Source organism: Mandrillus leucophaeus, unplaced genomic scaffold (assembly GCF_000951045.1).
Source record: "Mandrillus leucophaeus isolate KB7577 unplaced genomic scaffold, Mleu.le_1.0 Scaffold317, whole genome shotgun sequence".
Taxonomy (NCBI): Eukaryota; Metazoa; Chordata; class Mammalia; order Primates; family Cercopithecidae; genus Mandrillus; species Mandrillus leucophaeus.
The window spans coordinates 1,049,965-1,061,982 of NW_012103332.1; the positions used below are offsets into that span (position 1 = coordinate 1,049,965).

Below are 12,018 nucleotides of genomic sequence, written 5' to 3' on the forward strand. Positions count from 1 at the left end.
GGGGGGGTTGTGTGGCCGCGGTGCGCAGGCGCGCTGGGTGGCTCAGCAGTGAATTCTGCACCGCGAATCCAAAGAGGCAGGTAGCTGCGGCGCTGGGCTGGCGGCGGCGAGTCCACGTGCTCCCCGCGGCCGGTTGAAACCGTTGGCGGGCGCTGGCTGAGAGGTGAGGGGCGGTGGCCCAGAGGTCCGACCTAGAAGGCTGGGGCTCAGAGAGTGAGTAGGGGAGGGACACCGTCAGCCCCTCTGGGTTACGCATGGAGGAAGGATTTCCATTCAGATCTCACTCCTGCTCTGGGGAAGTGGCAGGAGTCCTGGACTTAGGGTGACCAACTCGTTTTAGTTTTAAAACTTAAAGTCCCGCGTCCTGGGAACCCCCTCAGGCCTGGCCAAACCAGGACGGTTGGTCACCGCCCGACTGGGCTTCAGGCTTGCTGCATGTTGGGGACAGGGCTCTTCTCTAGCCTTGGCCGCGTCCACTCCCTAAGGAGGAGGTCTTAGGATGTAGCGGTCCAGAGCACGTACTTAGGACCAGAATAACTACTGCGTGTGAATCTGGGTTGCCACTACCTGGATGTGGGATGACCTGGTGTAAGTTTTTTAACCTCTTTGCGCCTCAGTTTCCTCATCTGTCATAACATATAGAACCTAACTCGGAGGACTGTGATGAGGATTACATGCGTAGAAATGCGTTGACCTCCTATGAGAGGGCTTGGGTGCTCCATCAATGTTAGGATTCTCTGCAGCACCTGCCTCTGAGGAGAGAGAGGGGGGAATGAGGTGGGGTGTGTATTTGCAACCCTGATTTCTAGCAGAGGGGGGCCACTTGGGACTTCTTCACACTGTGCCCCAGGCTCCCAGGGCCTAGCATAGTGCCTGACACATGGCAGTTTCCCGAGGGAAGGGATGGTGTTTGAAACAGTGCTGGTGATGTAGTGTGTGGGGTGGGAGGTGGAGAGACATGGCTTCTGTGCCTCAGTTTGCTCATCTGTTTAGTGGAGATAGGTGCACCTACTTCCCAGGGCTTTTGCAAGGAACAAGGGAGAGATTCTCTCCTTGTGAATGTTACCCATTGTAACCCTTATCAGCCCCACACACAAAGGTACAGGCAGGATGGTGGACAGAGTATGTTTGTCTGTCCTTCTCTTGCACCATATCCATGGTTTCTCAGAATGCTACCTGTGGAAGGGGCTTGAGTCTTGTCAAGTTGGCCTGACTTCTTGTTTCACAGATGAGAGAACCTGAGGTTTAAAGAGGCAGTGGCATGCTCAGGGTCACAGTGTTTAGTGAGGGATGTCCTGGGGTTGCCAGCCAGGCCCCTCAGGTGGGCTGTTTCAGTGGTAGTGGTGGTAATAATGTGTAGGTCAGTGTCTGTATGTGCATGCAAGAATATTTTAAGAATAGTCAGGGCCAAGCGCGGTGGCCCATGCCTGTAATCCCAGCACTTTGGGAGGCCGAGGAGGGTGGATCACCTGAGGTCAGGAGTTCACGACCAGCCTGGTCAACATGGTGAAACCCCATCTCTACTAAAAATACAAAAATTAGCCGGGCGTGGTGGCACGTGCCTGTAATCCCAGCTACTGGGGAGGCTGAGGCCGGAGAATTGCTTGAACCTGGGAGGCAGAGCTTGCAGTGAGCCAAGATGGCGCCACTGTACTCCAGCCTGGGCAACAGAGAGAGACTCCATCTCAAAAAAAAGAAAAAAAGAAAAAAAAATAACAAGTAACAAAAAAATATAGAGGGAGGAAGGTTAAAAAAAATCATTCCAATCTCAGAACCAAACCTAAGGGCATGTTTTCAGGGAACTTGGTAGGGTAGGCACCCATGGGGTGAGGAGCCAGAGAAGGTTAGAGTGAATTTATGAAGATAAATGGGTGGGTTGATGGTCATATTTAAAGGAGCATGGGTTTAGGAGGGGGCTGGGTGTAATAGCATTGATGTGCAAATTAGTAGGTCACAGAAAAACCTTTCTACAGTTAGGCAGGGATGAAGCTTTCATATCTGATGTCTTATTTAACTTTCCACCCAACGCTTTGAGTTAGGTATTAGATCCATTTTACAGATAAACAGATTCTGGGAAGTTAAGGAACCTTGAAGTCATTTAGTTTTTAGTGACTTTTTTGGCATTAGCAGATGTAGGCTCCAGCTCAGATCCTCTACCCCTGAGCCAGGGCCCTGTCCAACAAAACCTGGCAACCATCTTGTTAAGAGACGACTAACAAGTTCCCAGCCCCTTACTGACCACTGGCTGCTGCCAGTCAACTAGCTTAGCTGTCCAGCACCTGACAGCCTCTCCTGTGACATGGGTGGTCTCCTTGCCCACTGCACACAGGCTTTATAATTAAGACTTAGGGTTCTAATATTTTTACATGGAAAGCCATCTTGTAGAGACTTTAATTTTTTTTCCTCTTTGGATGAGGACCTCAAGGTCCTAGGTACTGAGTAACCACCAAGCAAATGGCTAGGACATGGCAGGTCAAGATGGAGGCAGGGTGGGAGCCTCGACGTGTTGCCTGGTCTTTGAGGCTACCTCTGCCACTTACTGTGACTTCGGGCAGTTCACTTACCCTCCTGAGCCTTGGGTTTTCTCTCCAGATGGAGGTAGTATGATCAAAGCAGTCTTAGTTGTGTTGGGTGCAGTCGTGTTCATAAATGGGACACGGCTTCGTAGAGAGCTAAGGATCATGTGTTCTATGGTGCAGACCCCATCATCTTTTTCATGTGTATGGCATGTGATGAGAGCTCAGTAAACTGACCATACAGACAGACGAAGACGCAGCCAGAAGCACACGCAGAGGACGTGCGTGAGGGCCCAGGTGTATCTGGGTGGATAGTATAGCGTCAGCGTTCAGGAAATGTCTGCCGAATTGAGTTAAAGTGACTGGGCAAGAACGGAAGTATGCTCTCAACCAGTCCAAGAACACTGCCTTCTGCTTGCCTTTCTCTTTTAACATGCCCATATGGCCAGAAGGAAAGCATGTAGAATCTCTCTAGCTGCACTGGGACTGGGCATTGGGCAGAGGGAGTTGGGGAGCCAGGGAAGGAAAAGAGGACTCTATTTAGATCCAGCCCCATAAAGGGAAAAAAAAAAAACTGCCATCTTTTTACACTTAGGGCTAAATGTTGAAGTCTGTCACCTGGGAGCCCAGCCAACTGGGTGTCCTCAAAGTCTTAATGCAGTTTTAAGCTTTCATAATTTCAGAAGCATAAATGTTCCAAACTTGCCAAAACATTATTTAAAAGTTTAATTAAATTTCCTTCATGCTTATCTAGTCTTGTGGAATTTGAGTAATACCGTTTTACTTTTTTGTTTTAGGCAATGTTTGCTGTCTTCCATTAGAGGGACTGAATTTCCACATGACGGCTTTTTGTAAGTTTGTAGCATTTACACTTACGAATATTAAGCCTGCACTAAGACCTGGGACACCCTGTCTGCTGTGCAGTTAGGCTGACGGAAGCTTTTGATGGTTTTGAACTTGTCTTTGAAGCCCAAGCAAGTGTTTATGGCATAATTTACAGGTATTTCCGCCTGGGGCTAGGTTGGGTTTGAGGTGTAATCAAGGTGCTGGGCTGTCCTCCAGGCTCGGAATAAGGGAGAGGTGAGCTCCTTACAGATATTAGCTCATTAGTCAAGCAAGTGGACACAGCTGTTCCCATTTCATGGCTAGTGTAAAAATCCAGAGGAAGGTAGGAAGAGACTGGGTTCTGACTTCCTGTGCAATCCACCCATTCTGCCTTAAACAAGTAAAGACCAAATGAAAATGATGTGACAGTTATTTTTTAGCTGGACGTGTAATCAGATTCTAATCATCTTCTGAATTGATACTTAATTACACTGTGGTGTGTAGCCAATCTCCAGAGAGAGAATGTTTTGCACAGTTACTCTTGAGTATCTTTTTGTCAGTATCACTGCTTTCACTGCTTCTTTCAGTCCCTATATTTTGTTTCCAGCTTCCTTCCTAGGCCTTTAATTCCTGACCTGCCGCTACAGGAATCTCTCAATTGAATCTTAAGCCTTGTCAAAACCTTTCTTCCTCCCATCTCCCACTCTATCAAGAAATAGAATTGTCCTCAGCAATAGAGGTTGGCAAGCTCTAAGCCATATGTAAGTTTCAGGGACTGTTTTTCATTGTTGTATCTTATTAGGAAAGTGCTTGAAAGTTTTTCAGCAGATAATTTGGCATATCACAGCTGCTTTCACTCTGTGCCTGTGATGACAATGTATTTCTTGGTGAGTAATAAGTTATTCCTGCTCTTCCACCAAAGTGCACCCCTCGCTCTTTGAGAATGTGATGTTGGCTCTTGTTCCAGCCTTTGTTCTCCCTTGTCAGGCAGGATAGCTGCTCTTGTTGCCTGACATGTTGATCATCCCTCTGCCTGTTTTAGAATGGTAAGCTGGGTGGTGGGAAACGTGATTCCAGCACCCAGGAGCTTGACAGTATCACACATCTTTACAGTAACCAGATGAGAAGCTGACAGTTGCTGCAGCACATCCAGAGGAGTCATGTTTTCTTTCCTGAGGATTTGGTGCTAGGTTGTAGCTGACCAAATGCTGTCCGCTTACTAACATACACTGATAGTGAGCTAAGGAGTGGGGCCTGGGACCCCAGAGTCAGGAGTCTGTGGTTTATATGTAGCATAGAAGCTGAGCTGGTGTTTGATAGTGTCCCACGGGGCAAGAGGCCTCCACAAGAGACCAGCTGGGCCTTTGTAAACCCTGGAGATGCAGCCTGGATGTACATCTCCATTCAAGGCTGAATGGACATGAATAACCCTGGTTGCTGCTTGGGTGTGGCCTCACCAGCAGTGATCCAGAACGTGCTGGTGGAGGAGCAACGGTGATTTCATGCATGGGAATTCTTTGCAGCCCAAGGGTAGATCATTTGTACTGTAAGCTTGTTGGATGAAGTCCTACCCTGAAGTAAATTGCATCGATTTACTTGACCCTCACTTTTATTTTCATAATAAGAAAGAAAGCTCTGAGTTAAACGGTTCTCAGTATTTTTGCTGTAAAACTTATAATGTAAAACAACAATGCTGTTTTAAAATCTAGTGATTAAAAAATTACGTAAGTGGGGAAAATTACTGTGACTTCTCTAACACTTTTAGATGAATTTGTGTTTTCTTCAGCACAGTAGCATTTCTGTGAAATTTTAAAATGATGTTTATGTACGTGTGCAGACATACTTCTTATTGGGGCAGTGCTCAGGACACCTGGGTTCGTGAACTCCAGTAATTCAGCACCCAGCAGTTGGGACACCTGGACATGGTTCCATTTCTTTCTGACTTGTCCGACAAGCTGCCACATGAAGGAGGCCCCTGTCCACTACAGCTGAGGCACATGTCCGCATTTTAACCTTTGTGGATATATAGTAACACTGATATGAATGCTTTTAGTGCCATAGAAATTGTGCCCATAGAATTGCCTCTTCTTCACTTTCTAAACTTCACTCAGTTTTCCTCTTGCTGTGTTCTTAGTATATTTGAGGACCTGAAATAGTTTGTAGTGTACACCTAAATTGCAATGCCTTCTGTAAGTTTCATATACAGGGAGTTTAAGGTATTACGGAAAGTAAGATTTAACACCCTCAAAGCTCTTCATCTCGAGAGCCAATCTGCCAGGTTTAAATCTTGGTTCTGTTAATTGTGCATCCTTGGGCAAGTTATGTAATCTCTCTGTCTCAGTTACCTCATATAAATTCTGAACAATAATAGTCCTTCCCTCAGAGGGTTACTGTGGGGATTGAATAAGTGAATACACATAAAGCCTCCAGAATAGTGCCTGGCACATGGTAAGGACACAATAAATGTCAGCCATTCTCATTGTTAATGTCAGTTTTACTTATATGAATGGTGGAATTTTATGTAGATTGCTAATCAACTTTGACTCTGTTATTTTCATGTGAAATTGTGGTTGAAAAGTTAGCTGCATGAGCCATTTATGAAATGAGAAGTTTCAGTTTATAATGATATTATCTTTTATTCCTTAGGACAAGACTTAAAACCTGTCTTGGATAGAGAATATTTAGCCATTTACCTCAAAATGGTATTTTTTACATGCAATGCATGTGGTGAATCAGTGAAGAAAATACAAGTGGAAAAGCATGTGTCTGTTTGCAGAAACTGTGAATGCCTTTCTTGCATTGACTGTGGTAAAGATTTCTGGTAAGCTTCACAGAATTCATGTAAATTCATAGTAAATCCAGATCAATTTTGGAAGCGTTGGCCCCACAAAGCTTGGAAAAATAGTGGCAAATGTGAGGAACGAAATTAAGACTAAAAACTGGTTTGGTCCATTGATTATAACCGGTGTGATGCTTTAAAATGTGCTTTACTAGGCTGGGTGCAGTGGCTCACGCCTGTAATGCTAACACTGGGAGGCCAAGGTACGCAGATCATGAGGTCAGGAGTTCAAGACCAGCGTGTCCAACATGGTGAAACCCCATCTCTACTGAAAATACAAAAGTTAGCCAGGCGTGGTAGTGTGCGCCTGTAATCCCAGCTACTTGGGAGGCTGAGGTGGGAGAATCGCTTGAACCTGGGAGGCAGAGGTTGCGGTGAGCCGAGATTTCGCCACTGCACTCCAGCCTGGGTGACAGAGCAAGACTCCATCTCCAGGGGGAGAAATGTGCTTTACTAAACAATTTGCTTTTTGAGAATACGTTAAAGAGAAGACTAGGGGAAGGGGAATTATGATGATGAGAGCATTCACTCAGTGACACTGGTTGCTATTGCATTGCCACTGTTACTAGACCCAGGGAACCAACTGCATGGAAGATGGCTCCAGGGTTTTAGAGCCAGTTCCGTTAGGCCTCGGGCATCGTGTGCCCGTCACAGTGAAGAGATGGACTTACAAACCAGAAAGTGAATTTACGAGCTCACGGTTGGGGAGATGACTGGTAGCAGAGGAAACTATGTCCTCCCTGGAAAATCAGAGGTGCTGGTGGAAGTGAGGCTCTTCCTGGCCCCCAAGTGTCAGGAGACACTTCCATTGAGGAAGCCTCTGTGAATGTGAGGAGTTAGCCGGGAGGGACAGGACAGATCCTGCCTTAGACACTATTTCTTCAGGTGGGTCATTTGCAGAGGGCTGCCCTCTTGAATTTCATGTTCATTCCCCATTCAGCCTCAGAAGGTCCAGGTGAGAAGCTAGCTTCGCCTGCATCTGCCCTAGTGTCCTCTGAGGCATTTAGATGGTACTGGCTAAAACTCTGTTTTAATTTATTGTAGAGCAGTGATTTTTTTGGAAACTGCTAACCTCTGTTAAGACCTAATCCTAGGAGGAAGCTTGATACATAAAGTAGGTTAAATTTGAGTTTTCGTTAGGGGACTTTACCCTGGACCTTGTCCTCAGCATTTCCCTAAAGAACCCCATGGAGCTTTACAAAGATTATATGAGAGCAAATTGAGTTTTCTTTTTTCCCAGGACCCTAAGGTATCCAGAACTGTTGGTAACCTCATGCTGCCATTTTGTATCTGTTTTTGATTTATTCAACAACTAATTATTGCTTGTCCATTCTATTACCAGGAAGTCATTGAGATTTTTGTAATTTAAGAAAATGACCCTATTGCATAGAACTATTTTCTTGTTTATTCAGTATATATACACTTATGACTAAAAAAAAAAAAAAAAAATACTGCCTATCAATTTAACTTAAGGTGTTTATAAAAATGGGGGAAAATTTTCGCGATGCGTTTTATATTGAAGACTTTGGAGGAAGGGGGATGTGGTTCTGACCAGGAGGTTGTAAACATAATAAGTGAAATCGATAGGGTGCTTGTGTGGTAGACACATGTGAAAATACACAGTGTAGGCTACAGAAAATAGTGGTGGCATGCTGGTATTAACATCTCCAACTTGGTTATCAGTCTAATGGCAGAACCTTTGATCACTTTAAAGGGGTGATGACTATAAAAACCACGTGAAATGCATAAGTGAAGATCAGAAGTATGGTGGCAAAGGTTATGAAGGTAAAACCCACAAAGGCGACATTAAACAGCAGGCGTGGATTCAGGTAATGTCTTTCTAACTCATTGAGTAGCTTCCTTTGACAGCTTCCGCTTTCTTTGGAAGCCCAAGAGACTAAATGTGTCATCCCTGCAGACAAGCCCTGGAAACCTCATGTTCTAGGATAGACAGGTTGAACTAAAACCTCTTGAAAAAGAGTTCTTTGGCCGGGCGTGGTGGCTCATGCCTGTAATCCCAGCACTTTGGGAGGCCGAGGCAGGCGAGTCACAAGGTCAGGAGTTCGAGATCAGCCTAGCCAAAATGGTGAAGCCCCGTCTCTACTAAAAATACAAAAAATTAGTCAGGCGTGGTGGCAGACACCTGTAATCCCAGCTACTTGGTAGGCTGAGGCAGGAGAATCGCTTGAACCCAGGAGGTAGAGGTTGCAGTGAGCTGAGATTGCACCGCTGCACTCCAGCCTGAGGGACAGAGTGGGATTCTGTCTCAAAAAAAAAAAAAAGGAAGAAAAAGAGTTCTTTAAAACAGTTGTGGTGCCTTATACCTTTAAACCACATGTTTTGTTAATTTCTTGAAAAAATGTTTTAGAATTTTCATTAGCTTTCCCTTGGCTGTAAAACTGAATGGAACCCTTCTAATCTCTTCCTGCTTCTAGTGATAATGCAGCTTTTATAACTGAAGCTATGTTATGTTACTCTGTCATGTCTGCCAGTCATTAGAATTTGGCAAAATAAAGATACTTTCATCAATGTAGAGAAGTTTCTACTTGAAAATAGTATGAAAACATGCACAATAGAAATGGCAGAAGCATTGACTCCTCCCTGATTCACTCTGGAAGTATAACTCTCAGAATGCTACTGATCATTTACAGAATAGGTAGCAAGAGGAAGGATTCAGAAAGGAAGGGGGGAGAATGAAAAGACAGATGTCATCTATGTGAAAATTCTGTGTTTTTCTAAAAACCAATAAAAAATAATCACTCCATTTGATAATAGAGTTGAAACATGAGTTTTTCAGACATTAACTAGCTTCCTGAATTAGCATACTACTAGGGGGACATTTCTGTTCACAAAGGACTTACAAGAGCAGGTTGAGAAGCTAATGAAATCCTGTTTGCGCTGGTGACCAACAGCCACACTTTTGGGCACTCTCTGTAATTCTCTAAAAACCAGATGACATTCCTAGGCCCTAAGGTTGAGGTGCATGGGTCTGTGAGTTCCATCTCTGCTGTTGTCACACTCAATGAAATCCTCTGAAGCAGGGGTCAGCAAACTACAGAAACTTTTTACAGCTTTGTAATAAGTTTTGAAATTAGAAAATATGAGATCCGCATTTTTATTTGTCTTTTCGAGATTGTTTTGGCTATTTGGTGTCCCTTGAGATTCCATGTGAGTTTTAGGATGGATTTTTCTGTTTCTGCAAACGTATATGTACGCGCATTGGATTTTCATAGGAATTGTATTGAATCTATAGATTGCTTGGGTAGTGTTAACATCTTAACAGCTTTAAGTCTCCCAGTCCATGAGTACAGAATGTTTTTCATTTATTTGTGTCTGCTTTCATTTCTTTCAGTAATGTTTTTTGGTTTTCAGTAAACAAGTCTTTTGCCTCTTCAGTTAAGTTTATTCCTGATTATTCTTTTTGATGCTGTTGCAAATGGAATTGTTTTCGTAATTTCTCTTTTTGGTTGTTTCTTGTTGTTAGATAAAATGCAGCTTGATTTTTGAATGTGGATTTTATATCCTGCAACTTTGCTGGATTTGTTTATTAGTTCTAACAATTTTTGTGTTGACTCTTTAGGACTTTTGACATATAAGACCACATCATCTGTGAACAGAGATAATTTTACTTTGCAATTAGGATGCCTTTTATTTTGTTTTCTTGCCTAACTGCTCTGGCTAGGACTCCAGTGCTATGTTAATAGAAGTTAATCTATATATTTTTAAGCATAGACATGAATACAGAATCTGGGCTTACAACGCGAACGCTTTAGCCATGGCAAGGACTTTTTCAGTTGGCTTTCATGAAACTCATGTTGGTTGTTTATTGTTTTTCTTTTTTCTTCCTTTTTTGTAGAAAATTAGTGAATTAATAAAGAGACCCAACGTCAGCCCCAAAGTGAGAGAACTTTTAGAGCAAATTAGTGCTTTTGACAACGTTCCCAGGAAAAAGGCGAAATTTCAGGTATGAATTGACTTTCTTGGATGGAGGGGGCTGTGTGGCCCATCAGTGACTGAGCTTGTGTGTACCTGTCCCAGTGGGATCAATAGTTCTTTTTCTTTTTGTTTCTTACAGAATTGGATGAAGAACAGTTTAAAAGTTCATAATGAATCCATTCTGGACCAGGTGTGGAATATCTTTTCTGAAGCTTCCAACAGTGTAAGTCAGATCTGATTTTAGATTTGCAGTGTGATAAAAATGATTAGTAATAATGAAATGGGAGTTTCTTATTTTTGGAAGTCCAGCCTTCTTTTTTATTTTTATTTTTTTGAGACGGAGTCTCACTCTGTTGCCCAGGCTGCAGTGCAGTGGCGCGATCGTGGCTCACTGCAACCTCTGCCTCCCGGGTTCAAGCAATTCTCATGTCTCAGCCTCCCAAGTAGCTGGGACTATAGGCACGAGCCATCATGCCTAGCTAATTTTTTGTATTTTCTTTTTTAGCAGAGAGAGTTTCACCGTGTTGACCAGGCTGGTCTTGAACTCCTGACCTCAGGTGACCTGCCTGCCTTGGCCTTCCAAAGTGCTGGACTTACAGGCATGAGCCACCGTGTCTGGCCCAGCCTTCTTTTTTAGAGAGCCTCTTGGTGCCTTCATTTATGGAAAGGAAGAAACTGAATGCACTGCAGAGACTTCCTTGTTGTAAAGAGCAAGGTGTTTCATCCCAGTGTTTGATACTGGTTCTAGCCAGCATGTAATGATTTGCTTAGTAATCAGGGAGGGAGATAGGTACATGGGAAAGAACAGGAGCTTTGGATTTCTGACAGACCTGGTTCAAATCCCTGCTGTGCAGTTTGCCTGATGTTTGATCTTAGGCAGATTTTTAGCCTCTGAGCCTCAGTTTCTGTATCTAAAAAAAATGTGAATAGTAATATTCATTCATTTATTTAATACTTAACTGAGTGCCTGATCTGTGCCAGGCCCTGAACAAAAAATCTAAAGTATCCCAGGTGGTAGTACATGAAGGAAAATAAAACAGGGTGAGGACACAGTGACTCGGTGTTCCTCTGGATAAGCGGTGAGGGGTCACAGCAGCCTCTGAAGGTTACAGTTAAGGTAGAAGAGCAGTCTGCGTGCAGCGCCTTCCTTCTGTTAGAAGGAGAGTTCCCTTGGAGTAATTAAATCAGCCGCCTGTTAGTCAAAATGGCTTAATAGAGACCCTAAATGTGGACTATATATGTAGAAAATCTTGGTTTGGTATCCTTTAGCCACATTGTTGATTACGTTGTTTATTTTTGTGTAAATATCAGTTTCAGAAAATAGTGGGGTCAGAACCCCACTGGTCTTCACTCTTGTCAAATTATCAGGAGTTGATTCATTTTATGTAGAGAGAATACTTTTGGCAGCAAGTGGGCATCAAAATGAAAATTTATCTTGGTAGTGTACCTACCATTTGTCTCTTTCAGAATGTACAGATTGACTCTTTGGACCCGTATAACTGATCATTACATTGCCCTTCATGTGGCACCTTTTTTTTTTTATTATTATACTTTAAGTTCTAGGGTACGTGTGCACAACGTGCAGGTTTGATACATAGGTATACATGTGCCATGTTGGCTCGCTGCACCCATCAACTCGTCATTTACATTAGGTATTTCTCCTAATGCTATCCCTCCCCCAGTCCCCCACCCCCTGACAGGCCCCAGTGTGTGATATTCTCTGCCCTGTGTCCAAGTGATCTCGTTGTTCACTTCCCACCAATGAATAAGAAGATGCAATGTTTGATTTTCTGTCCTTGTGATATTTTGCTGAGAATGATGGTTTCCAGCTTCATCCATGTCCCTGCAAAGGACATGAACTCATCCTTTTTTATGGCTGCATAGTATTCCATGGTGTATATG

General features: G+C 43.6%; 1 protein-coding gene across 3 annotated transcripts in view; it reads left to right on the top strand.

Moving 5' to 3' along the window:
* The first annotated feature begins 29 nt into the window (after positions 1–29).
* The window catches only part of LYAR (Ly1 antibody reactive), a 22,899-nt gene continuing 10,910 nt past the window's right edge, over positions 30–12,018 (top strand). Inside the window, exons 1-6 of one of the 3 annotated variants that reach the window (XM_011987807.1) lie at positions 30–163; positions 3,314–3,367; positions 5,988–6,162; positions 7,895–8,009; positions 10,037–10,144; positions 10,256–10,339. In XM_011987807.1, the coding sequence (XP_011843197.1) occupies positions 6,041–6,162; positions 7,895–8,009; positions 10,037–10,144; positions 10,256–10,339 (429 nt within the window). In that variant the 5' untranslated portion in view covers positions 30–163; positions 3,314–3,367; positions 5,988–6,040. Of the gene's footprint in view, positions 589–3,313; positions 3,368–5,987; positions 6,163–7,894; positions 8,010–10,036; positions 10,145–10,255; positions 10,340–12,018 lie in introns of all 3 variants that reach the window. The other 2 variants (XM_011987809.1, XM_011987808.1) reach the window with 2 other exon arrangements.